At 66.8% G+C, this 21,821-nt stretch overlaps 1 protein-coding gene and 1 long non-coding RNA gene across 2 annotated transcripts; both read left to right on the top strand.

Annotated features, from left to right (window-relative positions):
• Nucleotides 1–9,854: 9,854 nt before the first annotated feature.
• Nucleotides 9,855–13,924, top strand: GREP1 (glycine rich extracellular protein 1). The gene is made up of 17 exons (XM_071211477.1): nucleotides 9,855–9,859; nucleotides 10,019–10,173; nucleotides 10,251–10,280; nucleotides 10,358–10,390; nucleotides 10,825–10,857; nucleotides 10,949–10,978; nucleotides 11,245–11,391; nucleotides 11,476–11,517; nucleotides 11,685–11,720; nucleotides 11,895–12,104; nucleotides 12,661–12,702; nucleotides 12,810–12,842; nucleotides 13,237–13,296; nucleotides 13,375–13,404; nucleotides 13,489–13,548; nucleotides 13,627–13,740; nucleotides 13,842–13,924. The coding sequence occupies exons 1-17, from the start codon at nucleotides 9,855–9,857 to the stop codon at nucleotides 13,922–13,924; spliced, it is 1,143 nt and encodes a 380-aa protein (XP_071067578.1).
• A 3,695-nt stretch (nucleotides 13,925–17,619) lies between these two features.
• LOC139437458 (uncharacterized) lies at nucleotides 17,620–19,234 on the top strand. The gene is made up of 2 exons (XR_011647261.1): nucleotides 17,620–17,711; nucleotides 18,262–19,234. It is a non-coding gene; the product is annotated as an uncharacterized lncRNA (long non-coding RNA).
• Nucleotides 19,235–21,821: the final 2,587 nt, after the last annotated feature.

Raw genomic sequence — 21,821 nt, 5'->3', positions numbered from 1 at the left:
GTGCGCCCTGTAAGGAGAGCCGCCCAGTGTGAAAAAAGCTCAGCCCACCCAGGAGTGGCACCACACACAGGGACAGCTGATGCAGCAAGATGACGCAACAAAGAGACGCAGTTTCCCAGTGCAACCAAATAATGCAAGCGGACAGAGAAGAACACACAGCGAGTGGACACAGAGAGCAGACAACGGGGGGAGGAGGGGAGAGAAATAAAGAAAATAAACCTTAAAAAAGAAAATATCACCTCCTTCCTAGCAGAAAATGCACATGAAATGCTTAGCACAGGGCTCAGCGCACAGTAGGGGCTTACTCATTGTTTCATAACAGTAACACCCTGTTATTTGTCGCTTTCAAAGCAGCTGTGCGGGCCACGAAGAGGCCACTGGAGGAACCGGGCCAGGATCCCTCCGCGGTCCGGGCGCCGCAGGGACAGAGGCCCGGGCCCCCCCCCCCCCCCCCCCCCCCCCCCCCCCCCCCCCCCGGCTTCCTGAACAAGGCGCGTGCCGGGAGCTCAGCCCCAGCCAGGCCCTGGGTTCCAGGCGCAGCCCGCAGGGAGCCGGCGAGGGCCGCGGGCGCCCCCGTGTGGCCATCACCGGAACAGCGCCGGGGAGCTCCCTCCCCGGAACCTGCCCAGCCTCTGCCCCGGAACCCGCGCTCTCCCGGGAAGCCTCTGCAGGCAGGTTCTTAGACGCGAGGTGACAATGCAATGGCGTGACGGAAGAGAGGCAAGGAAACGGCCCCACGAGTGGGAACGTGGCTACCCTGCCAGGAGAGAGGGGCCCGCGGCAGGCGCTTCTGAGAAGCCGGCGTCCCCACTCTTGCCTGGGGTCCCGCTTTCTTGATACGTCTTCGGCTCTTCGTTTGTGTCTGTCGTGGTTTGCCAGGCTGCTGTGACAGATGCCCCGCAATGGCTTGGCTCCGCCAACCAGCGTTTATTGGCTCCTGCCCCTGAGGCCAGGAGCAGCCCCATCTCGAGAGCCCAGAAAGCTCGAGACTGTGGCATTTGGGCGCTGCTGCCGGCAGCCCTTGGGGCTCCCTGACTCGCGTCCCTGCCACCTGTCACCTGCGCTGTCCTCTCCTTCCTGGCTTCTGGGCCTTCTGGGTCCTCTTTATGGGGCTTCCCGTAAGAGGGACTAAGACTCCTGCTTTAGTTAAGGGCAGACCTCAACTAAAAGTAACATCTCCAGGAGGTCCTACTGACAGTGGGACCCCACCCACGGGGATGCGGACTGAGGACGCGTGTTGGTTGGAGTGCAAAATCCAACGGACCGCAGTGCCTTGCACACACACTCCCACATGGACGCCAGCTTCACAAGTGCATAAGGTTTTTTTGGTTGTACCAGGAACCGAACCTGGGGGCCTCCCGTGTGGGAAGCAGGTGCTCAACCGCCTGAGCCACATCCACTCGCAGTGCGCAGGGTTTTAATAAACCGGCAGGTGGGCTCTGCACGGGCAGCGAGGTACCTGGGAAGGTGTCCTGGGGGGATCGAGGTGGAGGAGCTGCCCATCCGGAAGGAGACAGAGGCAGGAGCCGGCGGTGAGGGGTCTTGGGCACAGCACGAGGTCAGGTGTCAGCGCTGCAGGCGCCTGGCCGCCCCCTCCAGCTGTCCTCCCGGAATTCCCGCCCGCGCAGGTGCTGCCTGTGTGCAGCAGCTGGCTGGGAATCTGCCCTTGACCCAGGCTGTGCCATTTTAGGCAACACACGCCCCGGCCTCCGTCTTGCCTTTCCAGCACCCAGTTCTCTCCATCCCCCGGGCCCCAGCCCGGCCCTGAGAGGCGGGGTCGTGTCGGTGTGTCTCAGGCCAGGGTGCCTGGGAGCAAAGGGCAGGCCAGGGTTCCAGAGGGCCCCCCCGGCCCCCAAAGCCCATGCGCATGCAGGCCAGCCCCGAGAGCCGGCCGTGCAGGGATGGCAGGTGCGACCTGCCGGGGCCCGGGTGCCAGCCCTGGTCCTGAGCGGCCACCAAGCTGGCCGGAGGCCCACAGACCCGTGCCAGGCAGCCAGGCGGTGGCCAAGCAGGCGCCCGGCCTCGACCTCCCCTGTGCCAAGCTTCCACGGCGCCCTGCCGGTGCGCTGTGTGGGTCTGGGAATGGGCAGGGGCCCTCGCCTACCCTGGGCCCAGGCTGGCGCGGGCGGGCGGGGAGGCCCGTGGCGTCGGGGGGCCGGCTGGGCGCGCTGCGGGCTGGTGGAAGCACGTGGGCCAGCGGCGAGGGGAGGCCCGGGGCGTCGGGGTCCTGCAGACAGCCTGGGGCAGGTCCACTGCTTACCAGTTAGCACAGTCTAGAGCCACCTGCCCTTTCCGTGCCTCTGTTTCCCCATTTGTAAAATGAAGGTCAGAAGCAGCTCCTCCCCACAACCCTGACGTGGAGGCGCTGTCTCGCCATCAGTTTATTTATTTTATATTTTTTAAGATTTTAAAAAATTTGTTTCTCTCCCCTCCCCCCCATTGTCTGCTCTGCGTCCATTCGCTGGGGGTTCTTCTGTGTCCGATTGCATTCTTGTCAGCAGCACCGGGAATCTGTGTCTCTTTTTGCTGCATCAGCTCTCTGTGTGGGCGGTGCCAGTCCTGGGCAGGCTGCGCTTTTTTCCCGCTGGGCGGCTCTCCTTACGGGGCGCACTCCTTGCATGTGGGGGACCCCTATGCAGGGACGCCCCTCTGTGGGAGGGCACTCCTTGCGCACATCAGCACTGCACGTGGGCCAGCTCCACACGGGTCAGGAGGCCCTGGGTTTGAACCCTGGACCTCCCATGTGGTAGGCGGACGCTCCATCAGTTGAGCCACACCCGCTTTCCTCGCCATCAGTTTAGAGGAGCACCGACGGGCTCAGGGCGGCCGCAGTCCCTCCCAGCCCCCATCAGGGGGTGGCAGAGTAGGGCTTCGGGGCCAGTGGGAGCCCGACTCCCAGCCTGCGAGCATTCGACCACCGCTCGCCCTCCAGGGCTGGGGGGCCAGTGCCAGGGGTGGGGCGGGGAGCCTGAGCGCCAGCAGCCCCCGGCTCTCCAGGGTTTTGGGGGCCAGGGGCCACCCCCGCAGCCGAGGAAGGTCCAGCCCCGAGGACTCAGGGTCAGACTGGCTGCCCAGCAGGAGGCGGGCATGCGGGGGCCTGGCGGGAGCAGAGGGGCCTTGTGCAAAGGTGGGTGTGTGTGGGGGTGGGGGCCGTGGGCCTGGCGGTGCGGGTGCATGGGAGTGGGGTGAGGGAGGGAGACGAAGGTGCAGCCCGCCGCCGTGCCAGGGCTTGTGTGTGAGGGTGGACCTGGTGGGAGCCCAGGGCCGGGCTGGCGGCTGGCCTGGCGCCGAGTGTCCCCTGCAGGGAGAAGCCCGGGCTGCCCCCTCCTCGCTGAGCCCTCCCCAGCCCCCCTGTGCCCGGCTGCCTGGCATGGCCGGCCGTTCTCCGCCGCCAGAGATGCCAGGGGCTGGGCAGGGCGCGGGCCAGCAGACAGCGAGGGTGTGGGGCTGGGGGCTGGGGGCTGAGTCACGGCCGTCCCCAGCCAGCCCCGGGGGGTCCACGGCCTCGAGGAGGTGGTGGCGAGCGTCCAGCCGCCGGCTCAGGCCTGCCCCTCCTGTCCACCCCTGCCAGCCTCCCCCAGGCCCTGGCGCCAGCCCTGGCGTCCTGCCTCGGCCGCCCCCCTTCCCCGCGTGGGGAGTGCCCCTCCTCAGCCCCCCTGCAGGACTGCCCCTCATCCCATCCTGAGTAGAGCAGGGAGCTGGTTCCCCTAGACCCTGCCCCCCAAGTTAGCATCAGTGCTGCTGGAGCTGGGACAGGAGCGAGACGGGCGGCAGGAGGGGCCCCCGCAGGGGCTGGGGTGGTCCTGCCACCCCAGCTCGGCCTCAGCTGGGGATGAGGGTCCCGCCCCCCACGCCGGGATCCCAGCCTGGCTCCCCTTGGGCCCGCCGGCTGGGTCACCTGCCCTTCGGGGTTTGATACACTGTCGCGCCGCCGCCCTGGCTGTAACTTGGTGGCTCCCTCCTCCCCGCCCTGGTAACACAGTAACTCCGTCCCCCCGCCAGCCCTCCCCCGCTCCGGGCCCTGGCCTCTCCCCAGCTGTGTTTGGGTGGGGCCACCCCTGGCTGCTGCTGGGGGCGCCCCGGGAGCCGGGGGGCTGGCGGGAGGCCTGCCTGGCTGTCAGCACCCATGATAGATGAGGGTCTGGGCCTCGCCCTCACAGCCGGGGGGCTGGGGAGAGGGGCCCCACCCAGCAGGGATGCTTAAAGGGCCACAGAGGGTCGGGCCGCCCCACTCAGCCCTCGGCATCATGAGCCCCTGGCCCTTGCCCGCCGCCCTCCTCCTGCTCGGCCTGACCTCGGACAGCCTGCAAGGCGGTGCGCGGGGCGCCGGGAGGGCGCGGGGCGCCGGGGGCTGGGCGGGCGCGAGCACCCGGCGGTTTCAGGGGGCCTGGGGGGGTGCTGGAGTCAGCAGCCCTCTTCTTCCCCCAGGGCTGCCCCCGCTGCCTCCTGGCCTGGGGAAAGGTAGGTGGCCCCTCTGGGCCCCGAGGGAGCGCCCCAGGTGTGGGGCCCAGGGGGAACGCAGGGCCCCTCTCTGGCTCCCCGGCAGTCTCCTTGGTCGCTCAGGGGTGGGGAGCAGACCCCCGCGCCCCAGAACAGTCAGAATGGGGCGGGCCTCCGCCGTGCAGCCAGGAGATCCTGGGGGGAGCTGGCGCGGGGTCTCAGAGGGGGCGGGTTGGGCGGGAAGGAGAAGGACATCCCTGGCAGGGAGAAGACCCCTGCGGGGCCGGGAGGTGGGAGCGGAGCGGGCGCTGGGAGGGCCCTGGCTCCGGGGCGGCAGCGGGCTCGCGTGGGAGGTGGGAGCACCTGAGCCGCAGGAGAGGAAGCCGGGAGGAGGGGGCGCTGGGCTCAAAGACCCTGGGGCCCAGAACGGAGAGGGGAGGTGTGCTCGCTCCTGAGGATGGGGTGAAGCAGGGCATGGCCCCCCAAGCCCCAGACACCCGCTTCTGTGCCCAGGGAACCCCCAGCCTCCAGGCATCTCACTGTGACCAGTGGGGAAACTGAGGCCCAGAGGGGGGTGCCCTTGCGCTCTGTGGCGTCCTTGGCCCCCTGGGGAATCACCTCCCTTCTCTCCCACCCCACAGGCTTGGGGAGCCCGAATGGCTACAGATCAGGTAAAGCGGGGTGAATGGGGGGGGGGCCACTCCGAGTCCTCCAGACCAGGTGGTCCTGGCTCCAGGCCCCTCCTGACCCCCAGCCCAGCTTCTCATTTCCCCCACAGGCTATGATCTCCCCAGTGGCCTGGGAGCAGGTAAGGGCACATGGGGGGCGGCACTGGGGGCTGCTGGGCCCGCTCCCCAGCAAACAGGATTTGGGGGTCGTCGGGAGAGTGGGGAGAGGGGGCAACCGTGTCGGAAGCCCCCCCGGAGCAGTGCCGAGCTCCCAGGAGAAGCCCGCCCGCGACCCCTTCTCCTTCCACCTGCCTCCTGGCACCCCCCCCCAGCGTGCTTCAAGCGTGTGCTCCTGTGTGCACCCCCAAACCCTCCAGTCCCTGCTCGTTCATGACCACGGCCCCCAGCTCAGCTCCTGGGGGCGCCCACCCTCCCGGGCCGCGAGTCCTTGGGGGGCCCCCTGGGAGAAGGGCTGGGGGGCAGGAGAAGGGGCCATGAGGGGCCTGGAGGCGGGGCTTCCCGGGCACAGAAGGGGGCGTCGGGGGCGGGGTCGAGCGTAGGGGCGCGCACCTGTAGGACCAGGTAGGCCGGAGCTGAGCCCCCTCAAGCCTCTCAGCACAGAACGACTGTGGGGCAGAAAGGCGAGCTGGGGCTCCCGGAGAAACCCTGAGGGAGGGGTCCCGGATCCCTTGTCCCCTCCCCCGTCTCTCCCCCAGGCTTTTTTTGGGGGGCGGGACACCTCAGAAGCCAGGTGGGCCCTGACCCAGCCCTGGTCTCTCTATCTCCCCACCTTTCTCTCACCCCCACTTCCATCTGTACCCCCAGGACTAGGGAAGAGGGGTGGGGTCTCTGAGGGGCACGACCAAGATCAGGAATGATGGGAGGGGGAGGGGAGGGGGAGGAGCCTTCCAGAGAGGGCTACTGCTACCCCCCACCTCAGCTGGGACCCCAAACCCCCTCCGCTCACTCCGCCCTCTCCACAGGCCCCTCAGCTCAGAACGGCTACGGAACAGGTAGAGGTGGGCCCGGGGCAGGGGGCTGGGGCCAGGATTCTAGGGGTGCCTGGGACCCTCAACTGCTCCCGTCTCTCTCAGGCATTGGCGGGGGTGTGACGCCCCAGAAGCCAGGTGAGCCCCCCACCCCCTCCACCGTCTTCCTGCCTCCCCTCCTCTCCTCCCACCTCCGGACGCAGGGTTCCCCCTCCCCACTGCCGTGGGCCCCGCCCCCCTTACGTCCTCCTGCCTTGTCTCCCCAGGAATTGGAAACGGGAACGGGCTGGGAGCAGGGGTCCTCCCGGGGGCCGCAGCCCAGCCAGGTGAGGACACCTGGGGCAGGACTCAGGGAGGAGAGGGGAGGGCCAGAGTGGGGGGTCCCAGAAATAGGAGGGGCGAGAGCTGGTTCTGGAGAGGAGCCGGGGTGTGGCGGGGGTCTAGTTCGGGGGGGTGGCAGCTGGCTGGGTCAGCGCCCGAGATGCCCCCTCGGGCCCCCCAGGCCTGGGGTGCAAGGGGCAGGACTGGGCCTCCTGGGGGTGGGAGGGAGACAACCGACGTCTTGTCGGGTCTCCCGACAACGGTGCCCCTGTCTCACCCCCCCCAGCTGGGAACCCCCTCACTTCCCATCCCCTTGCAAGGGAGGGGGGCAGGCCCTGGGGTCCCCTCATCTCCCCCATCTCTCCCCAGGCTTTGGAGGGGGTGTGAAGCCCCAGAAACCAGGTGAGCCCCCAGCCCTGCCCCCCTCCGCCTCCCATCCTCTGTGTGTCCCCGTGGAAGCCTCAAGCCCTCCCCCGTTCTTCTCTCTCCCTCCCTAGGATATGGGAACGGGCTGGGAGCAGGGGCCTTCCCAGGGGCAGGAGCCCAGCCAGGTGAGGCCACCTGGGGTCCAGGGGACGGTGAGAGCTGGGGTCCCAGAAGTGGGAGGGACAGTGAGCTGGTTCTGGAAAAGGGCAGGGGGCTCGGCCTCTCTGTCCCTCCCCAGGCATGGGAGGGGGCGTGAAGCCAGGTGAATGGAGAGCCTCCCATCTCGGCTTCCTCTCCCCCCGTTTCTGTCCCGACCCCTTGGACCTGCCCACCCCGTGGCTGATTGTCTCCACCTCTGTCTTCCTAGGATTTGGAAGCAGAAATGGCCTGGGAGCCGCGTCCTTTCCAGGGCCAGGAGCCCTGCCAGGTGAGGGGCCTGGGGCGGGGGCTGCAGTGGGGGGGGGGGGGGGCAGAGCGGTCAGGGCCATTCTTAGGGGCTGGAGGTCACGGCCAGGTCGTCCTCTCTGACTCCCCAGGCCTGGGTTTATGAAAGCTCAGAACCAGCAGGGAGGGACCCAGCCCTTCCCATCTCTCTCCATCTCTGCTGCGTTGCCGGCTGCAGGCCCCACAGGGGCCCCCCTCGACCGCTGCCCTCCCCACGGTCTCTCCATCTCTGCTGCGTTGCCGGCTGCAGGCCCCACAGGGGCCCCCCTCGACCGCTGCCCTCCCCACGGGGGCTGCGGCTCGGTAGGGGGTAGGGGGCTGGGGGCATATGCTTGGGTTCGGGGCTGACCCAGGGGGGAGCTCCAGGTGCCTCACCTGCTCCCCATCTCTTTCTTGGGCACCTGAGAAAACCGGTTCTAGAAAGGAAGGAGGGGAAGCCGCTAGGGGCAGCCAGCGATGGGGGGCAGAGACCTGATTTCTGGGGGGCGCAGGGGTTGGGGGTTGCGCTCACGGCTCAGCCTCTCTTGGTCTCTCCTCAGCCTTGGGAGGGGGCGTGAAGCCTCCGAAGCCAGGTGAGCAGAGACCCCCGCCTGCCGGGCCGGCCTCTAGCCCTGCCCTGGGGCCCTGGGGCCCCACCCCCACCCCCACCTCAGGCCCTGCTCTCCCTCTCCAGGATTCGGCAATGGAAATGGCCTGGGGGTGCAGCCAGGTGAGGGCCCCTGGCGGCACCCGGGGCAGCGGACAGGAAAGGCTCTGGGTTCTGGGCCCATGGCCTGGGGGCCCAGCAGGGGCACCTCGTGTCCCCGAGCCCCTGGCGAGGGCAGCCTGGCTGACCGCTGGGTGCCCCTGGCCAGGCTCGACGGTGCCCGGGCCCGAGCCCTGCCCACGCGCAAGAAGGAAGCGATTGCAGGCCCTGGAGGAAACAGGGGACCTGGGGGGGTGAGGCTGGGAGGGGTGGAGGCCTGGGGGGCAGTGGGGCTGCGAGCCGAGAGGGAAAGGCCTCCTTCCAACGCGGGCTTCGGGGGGGGAGCGGGCCCAGGGGTGGGCCATTTCCAGGGCCCCAGCCAGTGTGGGGACAGGCAGAGGGGTGGGCTGTAGCGTCATTAGGAAGTCTCACGGGTGGGTCAGACGCGCTGAAGGCGAACTGGACAGGGAGCGCTCCGGGCTGGAGCCCCTGGGCACGGCCTCTGCCCCAGACCCTTCCTGGACCCAGCTGCCCCTGCCCCTCCCCCTGGCCCTCCCCCAGAGCCTTCCGTGGATTGAGCCAGGGCGAAGGGGGGTGGGGAGAGCAGGGGCCCAGGGGACAGGAGAGCGGGAAGCCCCCACCTTGGCACCTCCCATCATTTTGTGTCTTCTGCCAAAACAGCCCCTGCAGCTCAAAACGGCTTTGGAGCAGGTAAGGCCGGGGCAGGGGCTCCGGGAGGCCCCGCAATGGGGTTCCAGGCGCCTCACCCGCTCCCTTTCCCTCCCCAGGCTTTGGGGGGGCCGGGAAGCCCCAGAAGCCAGGTGAGCCTCTCCCCGCCTCTCTCTCTGCCTCCCGGGCCTGGGCTCCGCTCCGCTCACTCATGCCCCCCACCCCAGGTGTCCCCCCAGGATTCGGGAACGGGCTGGGAGCTCAGCCAGGTGAGGGGCGGGGCCTGGAGGAGCCAGTTCCTGGGGGGTCTGGGAGGGGCAGGGGTGGTGATGCTGGGGGGCAGGGGAGGAGCCTGGTCTCTGGCTTGGCCCTGAAGGGGGACCGCGGCCCCCAGCCCAGCAGCCAGGGTCCCAGCAGCCCGCTCTGCCCTCCCTTTTCCCACAGGCGCCCCAGCTCAGAACGGCTTCGGCTTCGGAGCAGGTACAGGAGGAGTGGGCTGGGCTGGGGTGGGGGAGCCGGGCTCGCCAGTGGCTCTGAGCTGGGGGCTTCGGGTCCCCACCTGCTCCCCATCTCCCACCCCCCAGGCTTTGGAGGGGCTGTGAAACCTCAGAAGCCAGGTGAGCCTCTCCCCTGCCGCGCTCTCTGGGCCTCCCCGAAGCCCCCCGGTCCGCTCTCCTCACTCACGCCCCCACCTCTATCTGTTCCCCAGGATTCGGGAATGGGCTGGGCGCTCTGCCAGGTGAGGGGGGGGCGCTGGGGGCTGGGAGGGGCAGGGTTGGTGACACTGGGGGGCAGGGAAACCAGGATGCCTGGTTTCTGGTTCAGTCCAAGAGGGGTACACTCACCTCAGCGGGACCCTAAATCTCCCGGCTCGCCCCTCCCCTCCCAGCCTGGCTCTGGCACAGGTAGGGGGAGGTCTGGGCAGGGGCTGGGGGCAGCCTTGACGTGGGGGCTCCTGAGGCCTTCCTCTGCAGCCCACCTTGGCCCCAGGCTTTTGGGGGGGCCTGAACCCCAGAAGCCAGCCTGGCTCTGGCCCCCTCCACCCACGTAGCTCCTGAAGCCACAGCCCCCCCACTCCCCTTCCCCGTCTCTCCCCAGGATTCGGAAACTGGCTGGGAGGCGGGGCCTTCCCTGGGGCAGGAGCCCAGCCAGGTGAGGCCACCTGGGGCAGGAGCCCGGCTTCTTGGAGGGAGAGGAGGGCAGGGGGAAGAGATGGTGTCAGGACCAGGAGGACGGAGGGGAGTTCTGGGGTGCGGGGAGCGGCCGGCAGCCTCGGCTTTGTCTGTCCACCAGGCCTAGGAGGCGGCGTGAGGCCTCAGAAGCCAGGTGAGAGGAACCCCCCCTCGGCCTCTTCCTCCCGTCTCTCCATCCCTCAGGCCTTCCCTCGGTCCCCGTCGGGCGCCCCCTCCTGCCCACTCCAGAGGGACCAAGTGCATTGAGCTGGAAGCTGTGGCTAAGGCCCTAGAGCAGGTGCAACACCTGCCTCCCAAGTGGAGCGGCGTCAGGTCACGGGGGAAGGCGGGAGGGGACAGTTAGGGACCCCAGCCTTGGCCTCAGCCTCCTCCCCTATTCCTCCACTGACCTATCATCCGCCTCTTCTCCCCACAGCCCCTGCAGCTCAAAACGGCTTTGGAGCAGGTAGGGCCGGGGCAGGGGCTCCGGGAGGCCCCGCGATGGGGCTCCGGGCGCCTCACCTGCTCCCTTTCCCTCCCCAGGCTTTGGGGGGGCCGGGAAGCCCCAGAAGCCAGGTGAGCCTCTCCCCGCCTCTCTCTCTGCCCCCGGAGGCCCTGGGCTCCGCTCCGCTCACTCACGCCCCCCCCCCCAGGTGTCCCCCCAGGATTCGGGAACGGGCTGGGAGCTCAGCCAGGTGAGGGGCGGGGCCTGGAGGAGCCAGCTCCTGGGGGGTCTGGGAGGGGCGGGGGTGGTGACGCTGGGGGGCAGGGGAGGAGCCTGGTCTCTGGCTTGGCCCTGAAGGGGGACCGCGGCCCCCAGCCCAGCAGCCAGGGTCCCAGCAGCCCGCTCTGCCCTCCCTTTTCCCACAGGCGCCCCAGCTCAGAACGGCTTCGGCTTCGGAGCAGGTACAGGAGGAGTGGGCTGGGCTGGGGTGGGGGCGCCGGGCTCGCCAGTGGCTCTGAGCTGGGGGCTTCGGGTCCCCACCTGCTCCCCATCTCCCACCCCCCAGGCTTTGGAGGGGCTGTGAAACCTCAGAAGCCAGGTGAGCCTCTCCCCTGCCGAGCTCTCTGGGCCTCCCCGAAGCCCCCTGCTCCGCTCTCCTCACTCACGCCCCACCTCTTTCTGTTCCCCAGGATTCGGGAATGGGCTGGGCGCTCTGCCAGGTGAGGGGGGGGCTGGGGAGGCCAGCTGGGAGCGGAGGGAGGCAGGTGGGGGGACGTGGGAGCGGAGGGAGGCGGCCCCCACCCCGCCCCGACACTGGTGACGAGGTGCCTCGAGGGCCCCTGCCAGCCTTGGGCCGGCGGAGCTGGTGGCCGAATGGAGCCCAGGGAGGGACAGGTCTCTGAGACTCGACTCCTAAACCGGAGAGCCAGGGCTCGGCTTCCAGCCCCCGCCTGCACCGCTGCCTCTTCCTCTCCCTTCCCCACAGGCCCGGTGGGTCCAGGTGGGGGGGCGAGGGAGGGTGCTGGGTACCTCCTGGCGGGTTCTGGAGGAGGCCCCGGAGCTCTGGGGCCCCCTCACCTGAGCGCCGTCCTTTCTCCAGGCATTGGAGCGGGCGTGAAGCCGCAGAAGGCAGGTGAGCCCTTCTCCCCTCCCCCCTTCTCGACCCCAGGAGCTGTCCCCTCCCCCCAGCCCTCACGCCCCCACCCTGTCTCCCCAGGGTACAGGAACGGAGCCTTCCCAGGGCCGGGAGCACAGCCAGGTGAGGGCCCCTGGGGCAGCACCCAAGTTCTGGGGACAGGGGACTGTGAGGACAGAGCGCTGGGTCCCGGGGAGGGGCAGAGTGGGGTCTGCGGGCCCTGGAGGGCCCCGTCTGAGATGGGGACCCTTCCCCATTCCTCCCCTCACCCCTCTGCTCTTCCCCTCCAGGATTTGTCAACGGAAATGGGCTGGGGGCCCAGCCAGGTAAGGCAACTGGGGCTGAGCCCGGGGGCCCAGGGGGGCGGTGGGGGGTGTTGCCTGAGGGTGGGCACGGGGGTCCCGGGCCTTGCCTGAGGCTGGGTCACCTGTGGCTGGCCAAGGCCCCTCCCGGAAGCTGTGTGTGCCCCAGAAGCCACCGCAGGCTGGTGGCTGGGCCAGGTGGAGGCCAGGAGAGCAACGTGGGGTGCAGAGCTGGCCTGGACTCACTCCCCCCTCCGCCTTCCTCCCCCATCTCAGGTCCCTGCAATGGGGGGGTCGCCCCACTGCTCCTCCCTGGGCCCCCCACTCCAGGGGTCCCTTCGGAGAAAGGGGGTGGCTGGGGCTCAAAATCCCAGCCCCCTCCCCCAGTGCAGAATGGCCAGCTCCCAGGTCAGTGTGGGGCGGGGAGGCAGGGGTGGGTGGGAGGCGCCTTGTCCCCGGGGGCCTGGACCTGGCTGGCCTGCGCAGAGTCCCCGTCCTCCAGCCCTGGCCGGCGCAGTGACCTGTCACACAGCCGGTCAGCTGAGGAAAGGTCTAACCCTGGGACACCCCCCCCGTGGCCCCCCCAGGCAGCTCCCTCCCTGCCGGGCCCTGACGGCGAGCCGCAGCGTCCCAAGCCCCCTGCCCTGAGTTTCTTCCTAGCACCCAGCCCAGCCACCGGGGGAATCGGAGCCTTGGAAAGCAGGCGTGAGCCCTGGCTCCTCCAGGTCCCAGCCCTGGGGGCCTCACCGCAGCCGGGGACCCTCTAGCCTCAGCCCTGCTCCCCAGACTGCCTCAGCTGCCCAGGCCCCCTGAGGCCCCAGGTTTCTTCTCTGAGTCTACCCTGGGTCTCTCTTGCTGCCTGTTTCTTCTGCTCTGTCCCTGTGGAGAGGGCGACACCCTTCCTCCTCCGAGACCCTCACAGGGCCCCCGGAACCCTCCCCACTGACCTCCCTCCTCCTTCCAGGGGTGCAGCCTCCAAACGGCTACGGACCAGGAGCAGAAGTGGGTGAGGAGGCCCTCTCCCCCCACCATGGCCCTGGCGGGGGGGCAGGCGGGAGACCAAGGCTGTGGCCATCAGCGACCCGGTCCTTGACCATTGTCCCTCTCCTCCAGGCTTTGGTGGTGGCCTCAAGCCGCAGAAAGTCGGTGAGCCCCCTGGACCCCCGAGCACAAGCCGGCACCCCCCTGCGGCCGGCTCCCCTGCCAGGCCTGTCTCTCCCGCCCCCCCTCCTGCTCCCCCAGCACGTTTACTGTGCGCTGGGCCTTAATAGAGGCCGGGACCAGATGCGCACCTGCCTCAGGTGAGGGGAGTGACAGACTGAGGCCAGGGAGAAAGTGCTGCCCACGGAGGGAGTCAGGGAAGGCTTCCTGGAGGAGGCGACAGGGACTGGTTGGTGGAGGTGGGGTGGGGGCGTGCACAGGCAGAGAAACAGCCGGTGCGAGGCGCCCCCCCGGGGGCCGGGGCCAGCCTGCTCTGCCTCCCCCGGAGCTGGGCCCCCTGCTCCGCGCCCCCAGGCCCTCTCCAATCTCTCTCCTGCAGGTTTTGCTTACGGGAATGGCCTGGGAGCAGGGGTCTTCCCTGAAGCCCGTGTGCAGCCAGGTGCCTGGGGGGGCTGGGGGAGCTGGGGGGCGCCCTGGGCTCAGGCCTCCCCGCCTCTGACGTTCTCTTCTCCCCCAGGGTTCCCTGGAGCCAATGGCTTTGGGAATGGTGAGCCAGACAAGGGGACAAGGGGGGGGGGCACGTGGAGGGGCAGCCCCCGGAGCTCCCCAGGAACAGTGGGGTCTCTTGCAGGGTACGGGGAGGAAGCTGCCGTGTACCCCGAAGCGGCAGCTCCGGGCGCTGAAGGAAACGGTAAGACACGAGCGTTCGGGGGGGCGTCCTGGCGGGCGGCCCTGGCGCGGCGGTGTGAGGGCAGCTCTCCTCCCGCAGGGCAGGCCGCGGCCCTGAGGGGCTCTCCCTGGCCCACCCTCCAGTCCTGGGGCGCTGCCTTGAAGCCGGGATACGGGGCCGGGGCCATGTATCCAGGGCTGAGGAGCCAGCCAGGTAATGGGGTGAGCAGGGCAGGGGCGGTGTGGAGAGCGGGGCCCTGCAGGGAGGCAGGGGCGCTCACGCCCCCCCCCAGGGAATGGTGTGTGGACCGGGAGGGCCCGGCCAGGGTGGCGGGGAGGCGAGATGTGCAGGAGGACAGGGGGCTGGAGAGGGGCTGCTGGACCGCGAGGACAAGTGACGACACTGGGGACGGGGGCCGACAGGGACCCAGCGGCCACCTTCCCTCCCCTAGGGCTGTACGCGCAGCTGAGGCCAGCGCTGAGGCCCGGGCGCTTCCGTGAGTGGGGGTCTCCCAGAGCCTGGGGGAGGGTGGGGTGGTCGGAGGAGCATCAAACTCCCTTGGGGACTGCCGTGGGTTGTCCACCTGCGCCTTAGGGGGGCCTGCTGGGAAACGGCTACGGAGGGGAGCGGGGGACGCTCGCCCTAGGCCTGCAGGTCTGGGAGGGACGCCGACCTCAGGCCGCTGTGGGTGCTGCTTGGTGGCGGTCTCAGAGCCTGAGGAGGGGGAGGGCTCAGACCCTCCAAAGGAGACGAGGCCACGTCCCCACCGGGGCCCTGGCCCTCTCTAGTCCCTGCTCTGCTTCTTCCCAGGTCGCTGCCCTCCTGGCAAATGTTGAGTCCTGGAGCTGCCCACTGCCCATCCCAGTACCCTCTGCGGCCAAGGTTGAACTGCTGGGCGGAAGGCCAGACCCTCACACTTGGCCTCCGGAGCTGCGTGCTCCGGGTCTCCTCGGGGGGCTGGAAGTATTAATAAAGGCACAGTGCTTCTTTGTCTGCCTCCCTGTGCATTCCGGGGGGGGGGGGGGGAAGAGACCCAGCATGGGCACAGCCACCCAGCACCTCACTCAGTCATTCAATGAACGTCGGGGTGGCTGCCTGTGGGTGCTGTAGCTCAGTGGGAGAAGCCAGCCCCAGAGCCAATCAGACGGGACACCCGGCCACCGGGGACGGGGCAGGTCACCGGGCAGGGGGGCGGCCACGCCTGGGGTGGAGGGCTGTGCACGGAAAAGAACGGCCATCGCCTGGGCTCCAATTACTAATCAAGCGATGAAGGTTATTAAACGAGAAGGCTCCCTGTCCTTGAGCCTTCACGTTGACCTCTCAGGCGTCCCTGTACCGACTGGTGTAGAAATCTGGATGTAAAACTCACCTTCGTGTTCTTTGATTGATGTTCAGTTAGATTTTATATTTGACAGCTCACCTTCCCCGTAAATTTAAAAGGCTTACAGAACTGATTAAATTCCCTTAGACATTTAAAACAGTTACAAACATAGTCTACTCCATTCTCTCAGCGGAGTGGACACGCTGAAATCCAACAAGCAATATCTTAAGCACCTGAGGTGCTGTTGGAAATGAATATCAGACATTTAATGTCATATTACTGACCTGAAACATCTTCGAAGAACTTTCAACATGGTTAAAAGCCAGACCCTGGGGAAGTGGATTTGGCTCAAAAGATAGAGCGTCCGCCTACCAAATGGGAGGTCCAGGGTTCAGACCCCAGGCCTCCTGACCCTTGTGATGAGCTGGCCCATGCACAGTGCTGATGCATGCAAGGAGTGCTGTGCCACGCAGGGGTGTCCCCCACGTAGGGGAGCCCCACGCGCAAGGAGTGCGCCCCGTAAGGAGAGCCACCCTGCGCAAAAATGTGCAGCCTGCCCAGGAGTGGCACCGCACACGCAGAGAGCTGATGCGGCAAGATGATGCAACAAAAAGAGACACAGAGTCCAGGTGCCACTGACACAAGCGGACAGAGAAGAACACACAGGGAACGGACGCAGAGAGCAGACAACTGGGGAGGGGGGAAGGTAAGAGAGATAAATAAAACATAAATCTTAAAAACAACAACAACAATTCAGCCCCCGGTTCTGTTTAAGTGTGCCCCCAGATTGCTTCTTTTTCCACCTCATGACTACAAACGTCCTCACCCAGCAGAGGGGGACGTATGTTAGCCTCCCAGGCGGTCTCCAGAAGGAGGTTTGCACAACGTGCTGTCATTCCCAGGACGGGTGGCTCTGAGCCTGTGTTCCGAGCCGAGTCCTGTGAAGGCCACACATCTCGCAAGCTGGCAAAGCTTTGCCTGAAGAAGCTCGAGTGTAACAGAGCTGATGGGACCTGCATCCCTGTGGAATTCAGCTCATCTTTCTTTAGCCTGAATGGCAAAAATGGGACTTAGGTGTAAGGTTTTGGGCTGGTCAACCTTTGACAGATTCTGTAAATGTTACTGAAAATTCCCCACGGAAGCAGATATGGCTCAACTGATAGAGCGTCTGCCTACCATATGGAAGGCCCAGGGTTCGATAGCCAGGGCCTCCTGACCTGTGTGGTGAGCTGGCCCATGTGCAGTGCTGATGCGCGCAAGGAGTGCTATGCCATGCAGGCGTGTCCCCACTTAGGGGAGCCCCACGCAGAAGGAGTGAGCCCAGCAAGGAGAGCCGCCCTGTGCGCGAAAAAAAAAGCACAGTCTGCCCAGGAATGGTGCCACACACACGGAGAGCTGACGCAGCAAGATGACGCAACAAAAAGAGACATGATTCCCGGAGCCTCCTGACAAGAATGCAAGTGACACGGAAGAACACACGGTGAATGGACACAGAGAACAGAAAAGGGGGGGGGGGAGGGGAAATAAATAAATAAAATAAATCTTAAATTAAAAAAACTGTTGGCCTGACTTCCCTTAGCCTACCTCATTTGATTGGTTCCTACTGAGAATCATAGTAGATGTGTGTGTGTCCCCCCCCCCACACACAGATTTACTGATTCTTTCTCAATATTCCGATGGCCTCCTCTTGGCTTTCTCTACGCCGAGGTGTGGAATAAGCCCCATTTCAAAGTTTTCCTTTTTGGAGGACAGTATTGAGACCAACGTCTGGGCACCCACCTAGAAATCGTGTTCTACCATCGTTTTAATGACTATTTCTATATTCCTAGTTTGAATAGATCGCCCATTTCCTCCCTTTCCTGTGAGCTGCCAGGTTCCCGTTCACACGTCGCCACCAAACGCGGGGACCTCGACGAGGAGTGGAAACCTGCTCAGCCCTGGCCCCGCGCCGAGGCGTCACTGTGGGCAAACTACCCCAAGAGGGGGGGCGGCCAGGTCCCGCCGGCGCAGGGCAGGTGGCCCGGGCGGCCGCGGAGCAGCGCCGGCGGCCTCTGCCCACGCGGGGGCGCCCGTGCGCGCGGGCGGCGCGCGCCTCGGCGGGGCGGGGCCGGCGGCGGCGCGGGGCGCTCCGATGGGCGGGGCGGGGCCGCAGGCGCACCGGCCGCTGATTGGCTGGCGCCCGGGGTGGGCGGGGCCCGCGGCGGCCCCGCGCGCGGGAGGTGGAGGCGGCGGCGGGCGGCGCGCGGGGCCCCGGGCGCCCGGGGCGGGAAGGCTGGCGGCGCGGCTCCCCCGCTCGCGCTCGCACCCGCGGCTCGCCCGCGCCCCCGCGAGCCTCGGCCGCCCGCGCCCGCCGCCCGCGTGGACCCCGCCGCCCGCGCTGCCGCACCTGCCGCTGCCCGACCTGCCGCCCGGCCTGGACCCCGCGCCGCCGCCGCCCTCGGCGCTCGCCCTGGCCGCGCTGCCGCCGCTGCCCGCGCTCCCGCGGCGGCCCGAGCCGCTGGCGCCCTGGGGCCCCGGCCCGCACCTGGCGCTGCCCGCGCTGCCGCCCGCCGCCTGCGCGCCCGCGCCGCCCGCCGCCGCGCTCGCCCTGCAGGGCCTGCCGCGCCTGCCCGCGCCCGCGCCGCCGCCCGCGCACCTGCCGCTGCCGCCGCTGCCCGCCGCCGCCGGGGCCGCCGCCCCCGGGCCCGTGGGCGCGCGCGGCCGCCCGCCCCTGGCCGCCGAGCCGCCCCCGCAGCCGCTGCCGCCGCTGCCCGCGCGGCCCTCGGCCGCCGGCCTCCTGGCGCCGCCGCCCGCCTTCGCCGCCGCCCCGCCGCCCTGGTTCCTGTCGCCGCCCTGCTGACCGCCTCCCCGAGGCCGCGGGCCGGTGAGTCCCTGGCCGCCCCGGGGCGCGGGCCCCAGCCTGGGGTCGGGGAGGGGGGCGCGTGGCGGGCGGGGGCGGGGCCGCCGATGAACCCCGGGTTTCCAGTGTAATTAGATCCAGACGCGCCCTTCGCGCGCGCGCCCCGACGGCCCCCAGCCAGCCCTCGCGGGGTCACCCGGGAGCGGCCCGCAGCGCCCGCCCTCGGAGGTGGGACAAGCCGCAAGTGCCTTCACTCGGGCGGGCATCGCAACGTCGCCTGCCCCTGCAGACTGGCAGGCTCGGTGGAGGCGCTGAGCTGCCCCCAGGCTGGAGGTGGCAGGCGAGCGCCTGAAACCGACCCGGGCGTCCCCGGGCCCCGCGCCAGCCCAGCAGCAGCGCCGGCGGATGGTGGCTGCTTGGCGCCAGTGCAGGAGGGTCACGCGGCTGTCACGCCGTGCCGCGGGCCGGAGAGGGACGGCGGGGCTCCCACTGCGAGCGGAAGGCGGCCCCTGTGCGCCGGCAGCCCGGCAGCTGGCAGTGAACGACCGAGAATAAAGCTCCCCTTGTTCCTCAGGTGGCTCTGCTCAAGGGCCCAGGCGGAAGTCCTCCCTCCGCGGGCTCCTCTGCGGCTGAAGAGTGACATCAGGAGCAGTGTCCCCCAGCCTGGGACGGGCCCGGGCCCCACCCCGCGGCGACAAGGGCTCTCCGGTGGCAGGAAAGCCCGAGCTTCCTGCAGCTACCTTAACCACTGACCAGACCCGGGCGCTTAAAACCCCCGAGAGCGCCGCCCGCGCCGTGCCCAGGGCAGGCGTCTGAAATGCAGCGCCAGGGCCTGGCTCTTCCAGAGGCCCCAGCGAGGCTCTGTCCTTGCCTCTCGCAGCTTCTGGCGGCTGCACACCCTCCTTGGGTGTGGTGGCCTCCCTGCAGCTCAGCTCTGCCTTCTCGTCTGTGCCTCTGTCTGCAGACATCGGGGACTGAACCCGGGACCTCATATGTGGGAAGCAGGTGCTCAACCACCGAGCTGCACCTGCTCCCTCTGTCTCTTATAAGGACATCTGTCATTGGATTTAGGGCCCACCCTAAATTCAGGGTGATCCCTTGGCATCCTTAATTTCACCTGCAGGGACCCTTTTTTCAAATAAGACCACATTCCCAGGCGCGGGTGGGGGCGGGGTCAGGACCTGGCCATGTATTTGTGGGGGCGTCTTGTCAACCCAGCGCAGGCCCTGTTCTCCCAGAACATGCTGTGTCTCAGGCGGCGTCCCTGTCCCTGTCCAGAGCCCTGGCGCCTGGAGCAGGTGCTGAGGGCCTGGGAAGCTCAGGAAAGCTGCCTGCACTGAGCGCAGGAAACCCTGGGAGCGCCCCCCCTCCCCCCCCCCCGCTCCCCACCCCGGTATTTCAAACTGGAGACAGCAGTGACTGTGCCCCTGAAGGAGAGACGGTAGCACGCGGCCCTGGCCTGCCCCGCCCTCAAGAATTCCAGGGCGATAATTACAGCTGGTTTGCAAGCACCATTGGGACTGATAATAAAGTTAATGACTACCCTGCAGCGTGGAGTCATCCTGTGGGGGGACAAGTAAAGCCGTCCTTATGCTCTCGACAAAACACCTCGGTCCAGGGCCTGTCCCCGCGGCGACCCCCAAGGTGCCTGGGGAAATGCCCGCGGCGCCCTCCCCCTCCCCCGGGGAGGAGGGGCAGCTTCTCTCGGTTTCCCAGCCCCGAGGCACCTGAGGGCGGTTCGAGCTCGGCCGGCGAGGCGGCGGGGGGTGGGGGGGTGGGAACCCCCCAGGATTACCGCGTGCGCTCTGCGGCGAGTGAGGCGCAAACAGGGACTTCTAGATCCGAAGGTGGAGGAAGGTTTCCCGTGTAATCAGATCCAGATGCCGCGCCTCTGCAGAGACTCCCTGGCGCTGGGAGCTGGGGGCTGGGGTGGGGGGAGCGCCGGAATGGGGCTGCGGTGCAGGCGGGGTGGCCCCTGGGGGCCTGCTGGCCGAGGGGCCCAGGGAGCCTGCCTCGACCAAGGGGAGCCCAGCAGGCCTGGGCAGGGCTGGCCCGGGCATCGGGCGTCGGCCCTGGGTAGGCATCCAGGCGTCCCTTTGCCTTTGGCCAAACCCCTTAGTTCTCTGAGCCTGTGCCCTCGTCGGCCAGATGGGGGTGGTGGAGCATGGGATGCGCCCCTTCTCTGCTCTCATGCCTGGGGCTCCTTCTGGGAAGGGGGCGTTGAGGCCGCCTCGAGGTCCTTGTGCCGCCCCCTCCGTCCCGTGCCACAGGCTCTGGGCTCCCCTCTTTCCTTCGGGGGCCAGTTTACCCTCCGAATGAGTGAAACAGACAGTAGGATTCAAGTTCACCCACGTGCACCCTCACCCAAGCCCCAGCTTCTTACACCCACCAGCCACTCCCGTTCCCTGTTTTGTCCCTGTCAAGGGGCCAGCGGAGGGCGCGTCCTGCCGCTCTGTGCCTCAGTTTCCCCCCGCTGCTGTTGAGTCAGGAAGGTTTCCCTCCCCCATCTCTTTTGCAGCCGGGGCTAGCACCATTGAGATGGTAACTTCGCTGGCGGCAGTCCCCTCTCCTCCATAACAATGACTTCCGGGCGCTGGCCGTCCCCTCTGTGGGCTTAACCCTTCGCTCCCAGGATCCGTCTGCATCTGGGTGGGCCCGCGTTGCAGCTCCCCTGCCAGCTCGCAGCTCCGCATCCACCTCTGCTGAGGCTCTAACAGCCTCTCGCCTTTCCCCTCCCTCGCGGCAGAGGGGGGAGGCGATTTGTGTGGAACGGAGGAGGATGAGGAGGCTGAAGGGGGAGGAAGCTGGATCCCCTCGGGGTTGCGCCCTGGGGGAAGGTGTCTTCATCCAAGCACAAACTGTTTGCGGAACACCCCGGGTCCTGGGCTTCTAGATTCTTGGCTGTGTCGCATAAAAGAATTTACATCCCCATTGGGTAGGCGAGGAGTATAGAGTTTATTGAGAAACAAGAAAGGAGCTAAGTACACAACATGAGACCTAGATTGCAGGCTGTGCGGAGGTGAGACTCACACGTGGGGGCCTTATAAGACCTTTCCTCCTCACCTGTCCCAGTGCTGGGGAGGGGCCCCTGCTATTGGCTGTTCTGATTGGTTGTCTTACGATCCCTGCCTGTTAACTCTCAGGGGAACAATGGGGAGGACTGTTGTTTGGAGGTACCCAGGGCTTCCCCTTAACCCTGGAAGAAGTTCTAATGGGACCTCGTGGGCATTTCCAGAGGGGTCGTTGCAGTTTTGTCCTTAGTAGCAGGGGGTTTACAGGCAGGGTCTCATGGCAATGTTCTCTGCCCAGTCCTAGCCTCCTTCCTTCTTTCTGTATACTACCCTGCCTCAACTCCCCCCCTCAGAGGGTGTACACCTTTATTCTAAAGAGGGAGCTGAAGGGCGATGGATGGTCATTCTTCTGTAGCTGCTTCCCGCTGGTAAGGGCGAGTAGGCTTTACCCGACAGAGAGTAAAACGCTTTGGCTCTTCTACTGAGATTGAGAGAAGACAGGTCGAGCACCATGGTTGGAACTGGATGAAATCCCTGCAGGACTAATATTTGTTCTGGAAGGTGTTGATTCTGGAAGAAATAAACTTAGTTAGAATTTAAGATACATGGTCCTACTAAAAGGAGATAGAAGATGGTGGTAGGTGGGCCCAGAAAGGGGGCCAGCCATGACATACTGGACCACGAGGGAGAAAGGCCAGTTGCCTTCAGAAGCTTCCTCCTCCCAGAGTTGTTGGGAAACGGCATTCTTCTAGAGTTCTTTTATGCCATTGGTTAACTCTAGGGAGAGATTGTGGTAGACCTGCTGGGTTTGGTATAAACTGCCAATCCCAGTTCCCACAGCAGTGGTTATGCCTAGCACAGCTAGGAGAGGTATGGAGAGGGGCACTTCCCCAGACATAAACTCACAAAGACAACACAGGGAACACCAAGACAAGCGTATGGAAAGCAGAATAAAGGCAGTACTTAAGAGAGCCATTTCTTTATCTTATAGGCATGTTCATTAACTACTTAGAAAATGAATTACATTTACCAGGACTTTTAACATGTTCATTATCCCTCTGCATATGGTCTCGAATAGAAGAGATACTATCATATTCATCAGGCATATAGGTACAGTACTTAA

Source organism: Dasypus novemcinctus, chromosome 23 (assembly GCF_030445035.2).
Source record: "Dasypus novemcinctus isolate mDasNov1 chromosome 23, mDasNov1.1.hap2, whole genome shotgun sequence".
In the NCBI taxonomy this organism is placed as follows: Eukaryota; Metazoa; Chordata; class Mammalia; order Cingulata; family Dasypodidae; genus Dasypus; species Dasypus novemcinctus.
This window is presented reverse-complemented; position numbering and strand designations above follow the sequence as displayed.

What these genes read in the sequence shown, in the direction of transcription:
- GREP1 (XM_071211477.1), top strand. An exon ending in GCAGAATGGCCAGCTCCCAG is followed by an intron (nt 12,105 to 12,660) that starts GTCAGTGTGGGG and finishes TCCTCCTTCCAG; the next exon opens with GGGTGCAGCCTCCAAACGGC. An exon ending in TCCGGGCGCTGAAGGAAACG is followed by an intron (nt 13,549 to 13,626) that starts GTAAGACACGAG and finishes CTCCTCCCGCAG; the next exon opens with GGCAGGCCGCGGCCCTGAGG.